Genomic DNA, 13035 nt, shown 5'->3' with positions numbered 1-13035 from the left:
TCAGGACGGCACAGTGCCGTTTCACGAATCTGCCGCATTTCAACCCTCTAAAGGTTTCCACGCTCAGAGCCGTTGCTCGAGCCGCTGCATTGTAGCTGTAGCCAAGCCGGTAGTAGGTGGTAGAGGCGGCGGCACAGTTCCGTCGCGGTCCGTGACTCTGTGATGCGCATAAGCACCTTCGTATCTCGGGCGGCCAGGCTAGCCGAGTCTTCTTTCTCTCGGCCTCGACTTATACGCTGGGCCAAAGAGTGCCTCAAAAGACGATGTGCGATAGATGACGAGCTGAAGCCGCTTAAGCCCTGGGCTGGCTTTGATGCAGAGAAGGGGATAAGAGAAGAGGATGAAGTGAAGATGTACAGGCACGCCTGGAGCTTCGTAACGCCGAGGGCGTTTAGTCTCTGGTTTCCTACATGCCGTTGTGAAAAGTCAGGCCTTGCACTTGCCGGGGATCGAAACGGTTGTAAAACCCTGGAGCGTTACGTTGAGTAATGAACAGTCATTATTGTGTTGATATTCTCCAGAGTTAGTGATTGTGTTTAACGCGTAGCCTTCACGCACAACGCGTCAATGCAAAGTTGTCTAACCAATCCGAGATAGGTGTGGAAAAGATATACGTCATCAGGCGATGCGACGCGTTGCGTCCTTTCACTCTTCATCTCATTTACAATCGCACCTTTAGCACCCATCAATTCGTATAACATGACTATTATTTTCCCCCTTCACGCGATCTAAATGCTGATTCCAAACCCACGAAGACCTCCACGCTACTCTCATAACTTCGCCTTCCTCTTTCGCGACCCCCGCTTCTTCGCGGTCGGCTTCGGTTGCTCGACATGAAGGACCTAGGGGCAATTCAGTACCTTATTAAGTTGCCCGAAGGACCAAAAACATGCTCCGAGGTATACATAGCATGTTCGAAGGTATACATACCATATTTGGAATGAGCGGCTTGGTCTCGCCATGGAAGACCTGGATCTTGGAGATGTACATGTTCCCTCCAAGCTCTCGCTTATGCTGCGAAAGAAAATATCCGTAAGCGCGTCCGTTTGGGGAGCCTAAAGGGGATCGTCAGTTTGGATCGTTTCATTTCGCCCGAATATTCGTCACATACCCAGGAGAACTTTGCCCTCGTCGGAATCAGTGCTGAAAGTCGCACCAGGCCATGGGCCATACGTAGCATTGGTGCTCTTGAGAGCCCGGCGGATTGCCTTCTGTGTCTCCTCGTTGACGATGGCGATAGTGAACATGTATCTGACATTGTTCTTGCGAGCAGTCTGCTTTGCCCAGAACAGCCAGGCTACGTCCGAGAATCGTTGCAAAGCAGGTAGTCCTTCTTTGGGGACTGGCGGCTTACGTTCTGTAGCTGCTTTTACAGGCGCCAGAAGATCGAGTCCGAAGATGGCGCCAGTCGAGGTTTCGATGCCGAACTTGTAGTAACCTCCAGTGATGTGGTAGGTCGTCGCGCCAACATTGTACGTTTGGCCATTTACCGATACGTACCCAGGGTCGGTTGGTAGGAGCGAAAAATCTCCATGGGAAACGTAGATAACTTGGATGCCATTGTTGGGGTCATCGCTTGACTTGGTTGGTAGACCGAGGTCGTTGAGGGCAGCGCCGAGGCCGTAACCAGGACATCCACGATCATCTTTGAGGAGGAAACTCACCCTTGTGTCCTCGGGATCTGTCACATTTTGCCAGTTCCAGCCAGCAAGGTCACCTGTCATCGTTAAACATCACGGAAATCGACAGGGAGGTAGGTACTTGCTAAAGTCGTCCCACTGGCTCTCTGCAGAGGAAAGGAGCGGATTCCAGAACTTGCCAGCGGCTTCGTCGTTGGCATGCATTGCCTTCATGAGGTTGTCGCCCTTGCACCTGAGGTTCTCCCAAGAGTTGTCGTCGAGCAGAGTGGTTGGAAAGTCAACCGAGGAGTGTTCGTCACCTGTGCTGGTGGCAGATTGCGGCGTGCCGGCAGCAAGAGCTTGTGGATTGGGCAGGGAGTCCGAGTCATTGATAAGAGCTATGGATGGCCCAAGAGTAGCAAGGAGTACCATCCAGAAGAACTGCATAGTCGAATGGAAGAGTGGAGTTGTGGTTGAATTCGTAGGAGTAGTGTCGGCAAAGTATAAGTATATAAGGAGGCTGACCTGGAACAGCGTCTTGGAAAGCGAGAGGGAGTGCTCGCTTGGAGCAAACGGACAGTGAAGGCTCCATGGCGCGTCCTGGGGAGATGAATCGGAAGTGAAGGTGGGAAGTCCACGAAGCACGTCCGCAGTGTCATGGCTACCCTGTTGTGTCAGGAACATCAAAACTGACCCCGATGGTCCAAGACCTCGAGTCTAGTATCTGCTTTCGCCATCTCCATCTCAGGGGTTGTCGACAATAGGAGGTCATGGATTGCCAGCACTACGTGCTACCAGCCAATGAGGGGTGTTGTACAATGACTAAATATAGGAGATTCTGTGCTCACAGTAAGTGGACCTACCAGCATGATACTGAATGTGCAACTTACATCTTCCAGAAGACTGCTGAGCTCGCCTTTTGAACTGTTATTCTCCTGACCTTGTTTGCTTAATCCCGTAGACCCTTGTTGTCTTCACGCTTGTCGGTCTCACACGAGTGTGCCACATGACGACCCCTTTCACTTGGATCCTCAGTGTCAATGTCGGCATCTTGTACCCTCACTCCATTGCTGGGTGTCTTTGCTTTCGACTTGTCGTCCATAGAGCTTTCTTTCTGCACGTTCGACTTCTCCTTTTTGGCCTTGTCCTTCTTCTCTTTCTTCCTCTCTTTCTCACTCTCTTTCTCACTCTCTTTCTCACTCTCTTTCTCACTCTCTTTCTCACTCTCTTTCTCACTCTCTTTCTTCCTCTCTTCTTCCTCTCTTTCTCCACCTCTTTCCGCATCTCTTCTTCTCTTTTCTTCTCGCCCTGCTTCAGATGCAACTGTCCACCCGTTAACAACGCAACAACATCCCCACTACTCGCAGCATGACTTGGATCCGCGCATCGTGACCGGAACTCAGGTTTCGGCAAGCTGCCAGCCAGCGGATGATCGGGATACTCGTGTGTCCATCTGACTTGCGAATGTTTGTTGTAACGGTGTATAAAGCCTTCTGAACTCTAGGGTTAAGAAGGTCGGTCTTTTTGACCGCGACATTTGTCAACGTGGTCATCTAGCCACAAGCCGGCACCATCAAATCAGTCTTTCTTCGTAGTCATGTTTTCTGGTGTTTAGACAGCCATCTCCTCAGCAGAAGCCCACACCAGCGGCGCAGAGGTCATCGTAGCAACTTCCCCACCGGCAGGAACAATCGAACGCTGCACTTGTTCCTAGACATCGCGCCACGCGTCTTTCACAACCGTTTCGCCGGTCGCAGCGCTCTTAGCCGTGTTGAGTACATCGATCTGAGAACGAGATGTAGATGTACTATCGTTGACGCGAACACCCATGTCATGTCCGTTTTGTTTGTCGTTTGGACGCCACGTCACCACGAAAGCGAACAAACCCCTCGGCACAAAGAACCCTCGTTCACTTTATCCTCCAGGAAGCCGTTCGATTTTGGTGCGGTACCAATCAGTACGTACAAGGTCTGACTATGCCCGTAGCAGACTACCTAGTCTAGTGTGTTACAGGTGAGATATATGGTCGTCTTCTCCTGGCTAGATAGCAACTCAGCGCAGTCTTCCATCAACTCGATAGTCCTACGTTGTCGTTCGCCGTAGCTATCAGTGTACTATAGCGGCCTACGCCGCCACGATATAAAACGACTCTGCGCCTCCATAATCATATCCGTGACCACCTCAACTCCAAATCCAACTAGCAGACTCACCACCGGCTCCGGCGACACTTCGACCGCGAACCCGACCAGGTTGATCGCGTTGACGTACGGATCCGGTTCGAGGGACACGTTGAGGATGAAGATGAAGTCGAAGTCGAGGAATATGGTTTGCGAGATGTGGAAAGTGGATAAGATCGGTGCATAGACGGGCGTGAAGCCTCGGGCTCGGGTATTTGGGCGACGTTGCGGGATGAGAATTGGTGTTTTTAAGATCTGATTGTTGGGTTGGATTCGAGGTGGGTGGTGGATGGCGACGGAGGAAGGCGTACCGAATAATTCTCTGCTGTAGTGAAAAGGACCGAGTAGACTTACTGGTTTTCACCAAGCCGAACAAAGGAGTCGGGATCCGCTAGTATTCTTAGAGCCAACGGTCATCTGTCGGATCGACGCCTGGTCCCCAACCGGCGACAATGCCCACACAGACACCAGGACAATCCCCAAAACACTGACAGTATGTAGCTGAAACTGGGATACTACTGTGCTTGTGAGTGGAGTGCTTGCAACCAGTGTGTCTAATATTCCAATACACTCGCCGCGTTCTAGGCGCCAACGAAGGATGGTGGGCGTTTGCTCGTCCGAGGATTAAAGCAAACAAGAGGGGAAACACTGTTGGACCCTGAAGGCTGTCAGTCCGTGCAAGCAGCAAGAAACTCTTCGTCACTGACGTGTTTGGTTGCGTTCAGCAACATGGCAGTTGTTCGAGGGTTCTCAGCAGTCGACGCTTGGTCGTAGTGACTAACGATAGCTGCGAGAGCTAGAGACGCAACAGCGCATGCGAATAGTACACGGTCGAATATTCACGGACACGATGATCGGACTTCGTGTGCTCCGGTTTCGAGGTCAGTTGTTTCGAGGTCAGTTGATCAGAGAAGGCTACTCTTGGCAAGGCTGCACGTTGTGTTGCGGGTCTACCGCCATGCAGCCCGCTGCAGGCATACCATTACCGAGCTCTGGTGTCTTGGTCCTTGCTTGAAACAAGGCTGTGTCCTCCCCAACCACAAGCCGGTTCCTGTTGTGCGTGAAATGGTGGCCCAATAGAAACGTGCAGTGTATCGACCGACGAAAGAGGCTGGTGATAGGATCGTAAGATTGCTCAATATGGACGTCGCGCACAGTGTCACGGCCGCTGCGTGCTGCTGTGGTCAACGGATTAACTGATGCTCGTGCCTCAAACAAGCAGATCTCCTGTCTTCACCTCAGCCTTCTCTTGCCCAGCCAAATCGTCCAGCGTCGCGACCGCGTCCTCGAGCAGACTGTCCTTCTCCGCATCCCTGTCACTAGACACCCCTTCATCGTTGTACGGCCTCTCCATCCTCAACCCATCCATCCTATCACCAATCGTCCGTTCACCGTCGCCGAACGTCTCCCTGAACACGCCATCATAACTCGCCCACATGCCCGCAAATATCATTGCGGCCAACCTCGCAAACCACTTCGGCGCCCTGCCCTTATCATCCTGCAGTCTCCTACTCATCGTGAAGACCATAAGAATGAAGGGCGTCCATATCGCCATAAACAGCGCCTTGCCCACTAACTGCTTCCTTGTGGTGATAGTATACGGCCGGATATTGTGCAGGTACTCTTGGTACTCGGCAGGTAGCTCGCACTCCGCGGCGCCGTCGGTGATGAGCTTCAAGTACCGCGCTGAGGGTTGTGCATAGCTGGGGTCAGGCCGAGCAATGCGGTCTGCAGCGCGCGCTTCAGCTGGGCGAACGGCGGGCGCGAAGAGCGTGTGCGCTTTGAACGGGGCGGTTGTGGGGTGCGAGGGCACGGTGGGCGCGGCGGGGAGCACGTGGCAGTCGATGAGGATGTCGTGGTAGGAAGCGCCGCCGCCTTCGGTCGCGATGATGTGCGCGTAGTCGGAGAGGCTGACTTCATAGACGACGCCGACGAGGCCCTTTTGCCAGCGGTCTTTGTGGTAGTGCGGTTCGTCGGGGGAGGGAGCGGGCGCGGAGGGGGTTCGGCGCGCGCTGTTGGCGAAGCAGGGCTCGGCGTAGGGGATACCGGCCAGGTCGAAGGTGAGGCGGAGGGAGGGGACGAGGACGTTGACTTGGGAGAGGGGCTTGATGCCGCGCACGCCTCTAAAGGTCTCGTTGCATAGGTTGGAGCCGTATGCGAGATACAGCACCGTTTTTCCCTTCTCTCTCGCTGCCGAGACGTCCGACGGGGTTATCGCGCTCGCATCGAGCGGCGCATCGTGCAGGGAGGCATCGAGGCGGCCTTGTGAAGTCTTTGGGACGGGCGCAAAGACGCGCTTAGGACGGTTGTCGCGTCGTCCCAGTGAGCCCAGTCGGCCGATAACCTTCCGATAGCAGCTGACAGAGTTGTCTGGCTGGCCGACTGTCGACTCGCCCGCGTGGGATGCGTGTGGGGTCTGCGTAGTCGAGGCCATCGTGGAGACAGACTGCGTGCTGCTGACTGCCCTGTCATTGGTTCGTTCCTGCATCACCACAGAATGGTTGGCAGATCGCGCTTACTGTTCTGGGATGGCGATATACAGCTGTCTTGTGGTATAGAATTTCAGGTTTCAAGAGGTCTGCAGGCTGCTCTTGTATCTGACTGCAAAGCGCGTCGTTGCGAGTTTCGTCCGCTCGGATGATTGACTCCAGGATCGATCATCAGATCATCGGCCCCCGATACGCCGATCCTGCTGCCTAAGCTGCGCTGATAACCCCACCGAAATACCAGCGTGGTTCACTTCACTCGTGTAACAACGAACTCGACTCATGGCGGTGTTGTGCTTCAATCGAATGTCATGCTGGTGTGGGTATCTTCTCGGCCTTCCGTCGCCTCCCGCTTCGCCTTGCTTGCAAGCCTCCAACCTACGCGTGCTTCTTCATGCACTCCTCAAGCATAGCAAGCAACTCCTCCTTTCGCTGCTGCCCAATCCAGCTGCCGTTGATCGAGTTCTGCACAATGCTTTTCCACTCGTCCTTGTTCAAGTTGAAAGCCTTCTGTACGGCGCAGTAGTTCTTGAGAATGTAGCCGCCAAAGTACGCGGGGTCGTCGCTGTTGATGCTAAACTTGACGCCCTCGTCGAGGAACTGCCTGATGGGCACCTCGCCAACCTCCTTGACAGCCTGTAGGCAGACGTTGCTCAACGGGCAGACTGTCAACAGAATCTGCTCCTTCACAACGCGTGCCAACAGCTCCGGGTCCTGAACAAGCTTGATGCCGTGGTCAATGCGCTCGCAGTGCAAGGAGTCTAGCGCGCCGCTGATGTACGTTGGGTCGCCTTCCTCGCCCCCGTGCGCAGTCCTGTGCAGTCCCAGCTCCTTTCCTTGCGCATACTGCTCCTTGAACAGCTCTGGCGGGAACCCGACTTCGCTGGAATCAAGCCCCAATCCGGCAATGACACGGTCCTTGCCCTGCTGCTGCTTGAAGAAACCACCGTCAATAGCGCTCTGCATCGTCTTCGCAGCGCTGCTTGCGGGCAAGTGACGTAGGAAGCACATGATCAGCTGACTGGTAATTCCAAACTCTTTCTCTGCGCGCTCACATGCGGCATTGAACCCAGCTACCACAGTCTCGAACGCGATGCCACGGTCTGTGTGGCTCTGGGGGTCGAAGAAGACTTCCGCATGCTTGACACCGTCCGCGTGAGCTGTTGTGAAGTACTCCCAGCCTAGCATCTCAAAATCGTCCTTGGTGATGACTGCATCCAGGGCCAGGTAGTAGCAGTCGAGGAAGTCCTGGAGGTTATCAAAGTGCTCATAGCGTTTCTCGAGTGTCTCAACCGACTCGTACTCTGGCTTCTCTTCCTTGCTTGGCAGTTTGATGTTGTTCTTCGCTGCGAGCTTGAAGGTCAGAGACGGTGACAAACAGCCTTCCAGGTGAAGATGGTGCTCGCATTTCGGCAGCTCGGCCAGGAAGTTGTGAAGTGGTACTTGGCACATGTTGATGCTATGGTTGTTGTTTGAGTCCGCCGATTAGCTTTTCGAACATATGGGCAAGTCAAGCTCTTTATGTGTTGTCGGAGCAAGAAGTCTTTTCAGCCCACTTTTCCGTCGCTAGCGTAGTATTTCGGGTGCCGCCGATGTGCGCAAGCAGAAGGACCCATTGTGAGAAAACTCTGAGGAATTTGAGACACAGAATGGAGCTTGCATGCGCGTACTTTGTCAGGCAGCAAGCGGTGAGCCTTCAGATGAAGAATGTGGGGAGGAAGGGCTCACGCTAGTAGCAGGCAGCACTAAGCTACTTTAGGAGAGGGCAGTCATATCCGGGTACGGCGTCAGCAAGGCTTGCCTCTACCTCCTTACCGATCGTCAGGTCTGCGAAGACGCATGCAAGGTCAATCGAGCTGGAAAGGAAAAGTTGCTGTGCAATGTGGGGTGAGAGTGCTTATCGAGATCCGAACCACCTGGGGATAGCGCCCTCCTGTCCCAGCGGATGCCCTTGCAACTTCCCTTCTCTTTCATCATAATACACAGCCATCAACGAGATGACCCAAAATTCATGTTTCACTCCGTACATTCACTCCGATGACTGCAGCTAAGAGCGATCACGTACGCACCAGCGCATGCGCTATGCGCTCCTTGATCGTCACATCACGAGAAGGAGCCTCCCCGAAGCTGTGCGACAGTGGAATTCAAGACTGCCATCGCAATTGCCATGATCGTTCGGCATCTACAGCTAGGTGTTCTACGAAAGACAGCATGAAAGAGCTCCGGAAAGGAAGTACGGAACAATGTCGCTAGTCTAGTAGCGAAGTTCGCCGAACTGAGGCGCTTGTGTTGAGATGCCCGACGTCATGACCGTGGCGACAGCGTCGTACTGCCACTGAACTGGAACGAGCAGTGATTACGGACTCTACGATCATCAGGGAAACCGTGGTTGTACGATAGCATCCGAACCACTTACTCAACGAAACCTCCAATTCACTCAAGTCGAAGTGTTCGGTGTTCTGTGGCGCATCGAAGAGACTGCACCAAAGCCGTTGACCTTCCATACGAACAGTATGGCGGAGACAACATATGCTGTGTTGGCTGTGTTGCCAGTGTTAGTATACGTCCTCTACTACCAGTTACAGCAGTACCGCTTCAAGAGATATGCCCACATCCCCACACCATTGAAGCCTAATCTTTTCCTCGGTCATCTTGGGTACATGGCTGCTGGCCTCAAGAAGTCTGGTAATTCGAAAATGCATCCAGGTACGACTAAAACTGCAAGAGTCAGGGGCTACCTACTGAATTGACCAGATTATATCCTTGAAGATCTCTGGAATGAGAACGGACGGCCTGAGTTCATGCATTTCGACTTCAGACCGGTTCAACATCCCGTCCTGCTCGTCACCACCCACGAGCTCGCTGAGCAGTTCACTAAGACCACCAAGTCGCATCCATACAGTATTACGAAGTCGCCGACCATACAAGGCGAATATGGAGCACTAGTAGGAAAGCGGTCTATGTTGTCTGAGAACAACGGCGAAAGCTGGAAAGCGCTGCGCAAGCAGTTCAACCCAGGCTTCGCACCAAAGCATATTGTCACGACACTTCCTGTCATGACCGAAAAGACTAGGGTCTTCATGGAAAAGCTGGATGCCGTTGCGAAGTCCAGTGTTGTTACCGAGCTGGATGGGCTTTGCGTCAACTTGACCTTCGACATCATCGGCCAAGTCATCACAGATGTTGACAGTCATGCACAAGAGGAGATGCTTTCGCAGGGGAATGACTTTTTGCGTAACTTCCGCCTCCTCTCTGAAACTTACGTTTCCGGCAGTGGCCTCGGACTCGCAGCGATCAACCCATACATACAATTCAAACGGTACTATTACAGCCGCCGCATGGATGCCGCCCTGTTCAAGATCATCCGCGAGAAGTTCGACAATATCCAGCAGTCTCGCAGCACCGAGACCAAGACAACGAAAGACCGATCCGTCCTCGCCCTCGCACTTCAAGATGTCGAAGTCCTTACCTCAGACATCTGCCAACTGGTCGCCGACCAATGTAAAACGTTTCTCTTCGCCGGGCACGACACAACGTCGATCCTGCTCCAACGCCTCTTCTACGTTCTGTCAATTCATCCATCCTGCCTCGCCAAGATCCGAGCAGAACACGATTCCATCTTCGGCTCCGAAGATCCACAAGCAGTGTTACTCGCGAGACCCGACGAAACGCTGAAAGCACTAGTTTACACGAGCGCTTGCATCAAGGAGACGTTGCGTCTCTGGCCACCGGCAGGTACGGCGCGCATGAGCCACGACAAGTTCAAGGTCCGGACGAAAGACGGCGATGAAGTCGTAGTGGATGAGTGCGTGGTCTATCCCATGCAGCATATCATCCATCGTGACCCCAATGTCTACGGGCCAACTGCGAATGACTTTGTGCCCGAGCGATGGACAGGCAATAGCGACACAAGTACCGCCACCAATGCCGATGTAAACGGAACCGCCACGGCCACAGACAAGATTCCCGCCAGCGCGTGGAGACCGTTCGAGCGCGGGCCTAGGAACTGCATCGGTCAGGAGCTCGCTAACCTCGAAGCAAGAGTTATTCTGGCTTGCGTGATGCGGCGATACGACTTCGTCAAGGTCGGTGTTGGGGAGGTAGTGACAGATGAGAAAGGTCAGCCGGTTTTGGGCGAGAAGGGTAGGTATAAGACGAAGTCAGAGTTGATCAGCGTAAGTTCTGCACACTGAGGTGATGCGAGTACGGGAAGCTGACTGAGCGCAGACTATGAGCGTGACCAGCAAGCCGATCGATAAGACGAGAATGATCGTCAAGTTGAGGCAGGCCTGATGGAGGTGTCTTCCATCTTGCACGAAGTCGCGTCAGTGGATTTTACCTTCCGCAAGAGAGGCAGGCGCTCTCCGGTCAGACACGAGAGACGCAGAGGTCCTTTCTTCCTTCTCTCACTGTTTACCCTAGCGTCGCACTTAGCTTCTCCCTCGCTGCCTGACTTTCCATGGCCAGGCCCTTTCTAAACAACTACTTCCCACCTTCACCAAACATTGCTTCACATTTTTTACCGACTATCGCTATTCCGCCATGCCTATCTTTCCAGAAACATGCCGCTACATTCGCTGTAAGAACCTTCTCGCTCCTCCGTGGCTCGAGCGGACAGTCGGCACTTCCTACGCAATGATATTCTGTTCGCGGTTGTGCGCCGACGAATGTTATCTCATCGCTACGAACACTTGTCGTGCCCTCGACTGCCACCATATCGTCGCTGAATCAACCCCTGCAGCGTTGTACTATCGGCCAAAGTTCGACACAGTGAACTACTGCACGAACGGATGTGCGCGACGGCACTACCGCGAGGATCCATCCAAGGCTTCACGCCCTATCTCGTTCTGCATGGTGTGCCACGAACTTGAGGACTTGAGATCCTACGTCCATACGGTCCATCCGATAACCCACGACGCCCGAGGCTATCCACGCACTAATGTGGCCATACCTCCGTATTGCAGGAAACACATCATGCCAGAAGAGAACAACTTCAAAAAAGGAGTCTGCATCGAGTGCATCTCCTCATGCCTAGAAGTACAATTTGCCGACCGGGGGGCGCACGGAATCACTTGCCCCTTACGCAATTCAATCCACCCAGGAGAGGGTTCTGAAGATTCGGACTGGCGCCCATACGCCAAAAAGTTCTTGGCGGAGGAGATATATGCGGACTTTCAGCAGAAAGCCTTCGACCTCTGGCTCTCACGTTATCCGAAGTGGATCTGTCCCAACGCCTGCTCCACGCCTCCTTTCATCATCGATCCCTTGGCGACTCCGGATTACCCACACGTTCACTGCCCTGGCTGTGAGAAGCGATTTTGCGCTGCGTGCCGAGTGCCGTGGCATAAGGGTATGACATGTTCGGAGTATCGAGCTAAACATTCTGCGGCGCAGCGAAAATACCAAGAAGAAGCAGAAGTCCTCGCAACTATGGCTGTGCTTGACGCAAGACGCTGCCCGTACTGTCTGTCGGTTTCCACCAAGGGAGAGGGCTGCTCCTACGTGCAATGTCAGTGCGGAGCAATCTTCAACTGGGGCGATGCGGAGAGGGTTACGTCGATCAATAACGAAGAAGAGCAGAGGGGGCCGACTCGAGCGGAGTCTGAGCAACTACAAGCAGACCCGACAAAATCGACTTCATTAGAACTTCGATTGGACACTCTGCTCAATGCTACGGCTCTTCATAAGTTACTCCCTGGTATTATGTTCGACAGAGAGACGCCGATGCTCCTGAAGGAAAATCGAAATGCCACCGCAAGTACCCATGCCACCTTCACGAATTCTAGCGACTGGAGTGACGACGATAAGGGCGAAGGTTCTGAGACCACCGACACGATAGACCCTGCCTCCGTAGATCGCAAAGCAGAAGCCGACAGTCGAGGAGACAAGGAGGAAAAATCCGACGATCCCACGCCTTCGGAGATGTGTGAGATGGATCGCATAATTGCTGAGCGCTCCTCTCGAAGAAGAGATCGTATACCGAAATCGATACGCACACGATAGTCTCGCTATCGTAAACTCTTTCGAGCGGTCCGGGATCGTGGTGGGAAGCGGTTAGCGGCACAGTGAGTGTGGAGGCTCGCATTGGAAATAGGTTTGCACATGGCTGTAAAAATATATCACAATAGCAAGTATGAGCATGGGAAATAGAATTCACTTACTCAATCGAGATCAGTAGCCCGGATGCTCTCTAGATGAAGTCTAGCCGTCATGTCTTCTGCAATCATTCATCTCTTTCAATGGTTCGTGACACGATGCCCATGTCTTACCACCCCAACCGCCGTCGGTACCTCCAAACCCCCCCAAAAACCCGTCAGCGCCTGAACACCCCATCTACTCCGGATCGGGATCCCGATCTTCATCGAACTCCCCACCACCCTCCCACAGGTGCGCCGGTGGCATCCCCACCCCCCAGACTAAACACAAATGTCTGTCTCCTCCGTCTCCTTGCGGCCCTCCTCCAAATAGCATCTGACCAACAAGACGATCAATATCATCAATTGGAGGGAAATCAAAGGCTGGCTCCCAAACGTTTGCTGGCAGGCCTTCTCGCGCCGCACCTTCGTCATCAACGCCTCCTCCATCGGCGGACGGACCTTGATGAGTCGCAAGGTCATCGATCATACGGTCGATAGCCTGGACAGCGGAAATTTCGGGGGAAGGGTCGTTGACGTGATGGCGTCGACTTCACAGATTTCGGGCGACCAGAAGTAAATATCCCGGTCGTAGAAGAAGATGCGCTCGTCTTGTTGG

General features: G+C 53.6%; 6 protein-coding genes across 6 annotated transcripts; 3 read left to right on the top strand and 3 right to left on the bottom strand.

Moving 5' to 3' along the window:
- Positions 1-629: 629 nt before the first annotated feature.
- On the bottom strand, positions 630-1870 carry BU25DRAFT_157490 (uncharacterized protein). Its single transcript, XM_033700692.1, has 3 exons — positions 1112-1870; positions 931-1055; positions 630-842 (listed from the first exon to the last, which is right to left on the bottom strand). The coding sequence occupies exons 1-3, from the start codon at positions 1722-1724 to the stop codon at positions 771-773; spliced, it is 810 nt and encodes a 269-aa protein (XP_033558507.1). The 5' UTR covers positions 1725-1870; the 3' UTR covers positions 630-770.
- A 598-nt stretch (positions 1871-2468) lies between these two features.
- Positions 2469-3261, top strand: BU25DRAFT_157488 (uncharacterized protein). Its single transcript, XM_033700691.1, has one exon. It carries the CDS (start codon positions 2660-2662, stop codon positions 3074-3076), a length of 417 nt encoding a protein of 138 aa, XP_033558506.1. The 5' UTR covers positions 2469-2659; the 3' UTR covers positions 3077-3261.
- Positions 3262-4908: 1647 nt separating this feature from the next.
- BU25DRAFT_157566 (uncharacterized protein) lies at positions 4909-6474 on the bottom strand. Its single transcript, XM_033700694.1, has 2 exons — positions 6316-6474; positions 4909-6256 (listed from the first exon to the last, which is right to left on the bottom strand). Exon 2 carries the CDS (start codon positions 6228-6230, stop codon positions 5007-5009), a length of 1224 nt encoding a protein of 407 aa, XP_033558505.1. The 5' UTR covers positions 6231-6256; positions 6316-6474; the 3' UTR covers positions 4909-5006.
- Positions 6473-8133, bottom strand: BU25DRAFT_157534 (adenosine deaminase). The gene has a single exon (XM_033700693.1). The coding sequence runs from the start codon at positions 7732-7734 to the stop codon at positions 6661-6663; it is 1074 nt and encodes a 357-aa protein (XP_033558504.1). The 5' UTR covers positions 7735-8133; the 3' UTR covers positions 6473-6660.
- Positions 8134-8665: 532 nt separating this feature from the next.
- Positions 8666-10700, top strand: BU25DRAFT_157648 (cytochrome P450 52A12). The gene is made up of 3 exons (XM_033700695.1): positions 8666-8988; positions 9037-10457; positions 10510-10700. Exons 1-3 carry the CDS (start codon positions 8796-8798, stop codon positions 10573-10575), a joined length of 1680 nt encoding a protein of 559 aa, XP_033558503.1. The 5' UTR covers positions 8666-8795; the 3' UTR covers positions 10576-10700.
- A 1012-nt stretch (positions 10701-11712) lies between these two features.
- Positions 11713-12285, top strand: BU25DRAFT_461178 (uncharacterized protein; the record flags this gene model as incomplete). Its single annotated transcript, XM_033710421.1, has 1 exon — positions 11713-12285. One exon carries the CDS (start codon positions 11713-11715, stop codon positions 12283-12285), a length of 573 nt encoding a protein of 190 aa, XP_033558502.1.
- Positions 12286-13035: the final 750 nt, after the last annotated feature.

This window comes from Macroventuria anomochaeta, assembly GCF_010093625.1.
Source record: "Macroventuria anomochaeta strain CBS 525.71 unplaced genomic scaffold BU25scaffold_31, whole genome shotgun sequence".
In the NCBI taxonomy this organism is placed as follows: domain Eukaryota; kingdom Fungi; phylum Ascomycota; class Dothideomycetes; order Pleosporales; family Didymellaceae; genus Macroventuria; species Macroventuria anomochaeta.
Note: the sequence above shows the minus strand (reverse complement) of the source record. Positions and strands in the feature narration are given on the sequence as shown.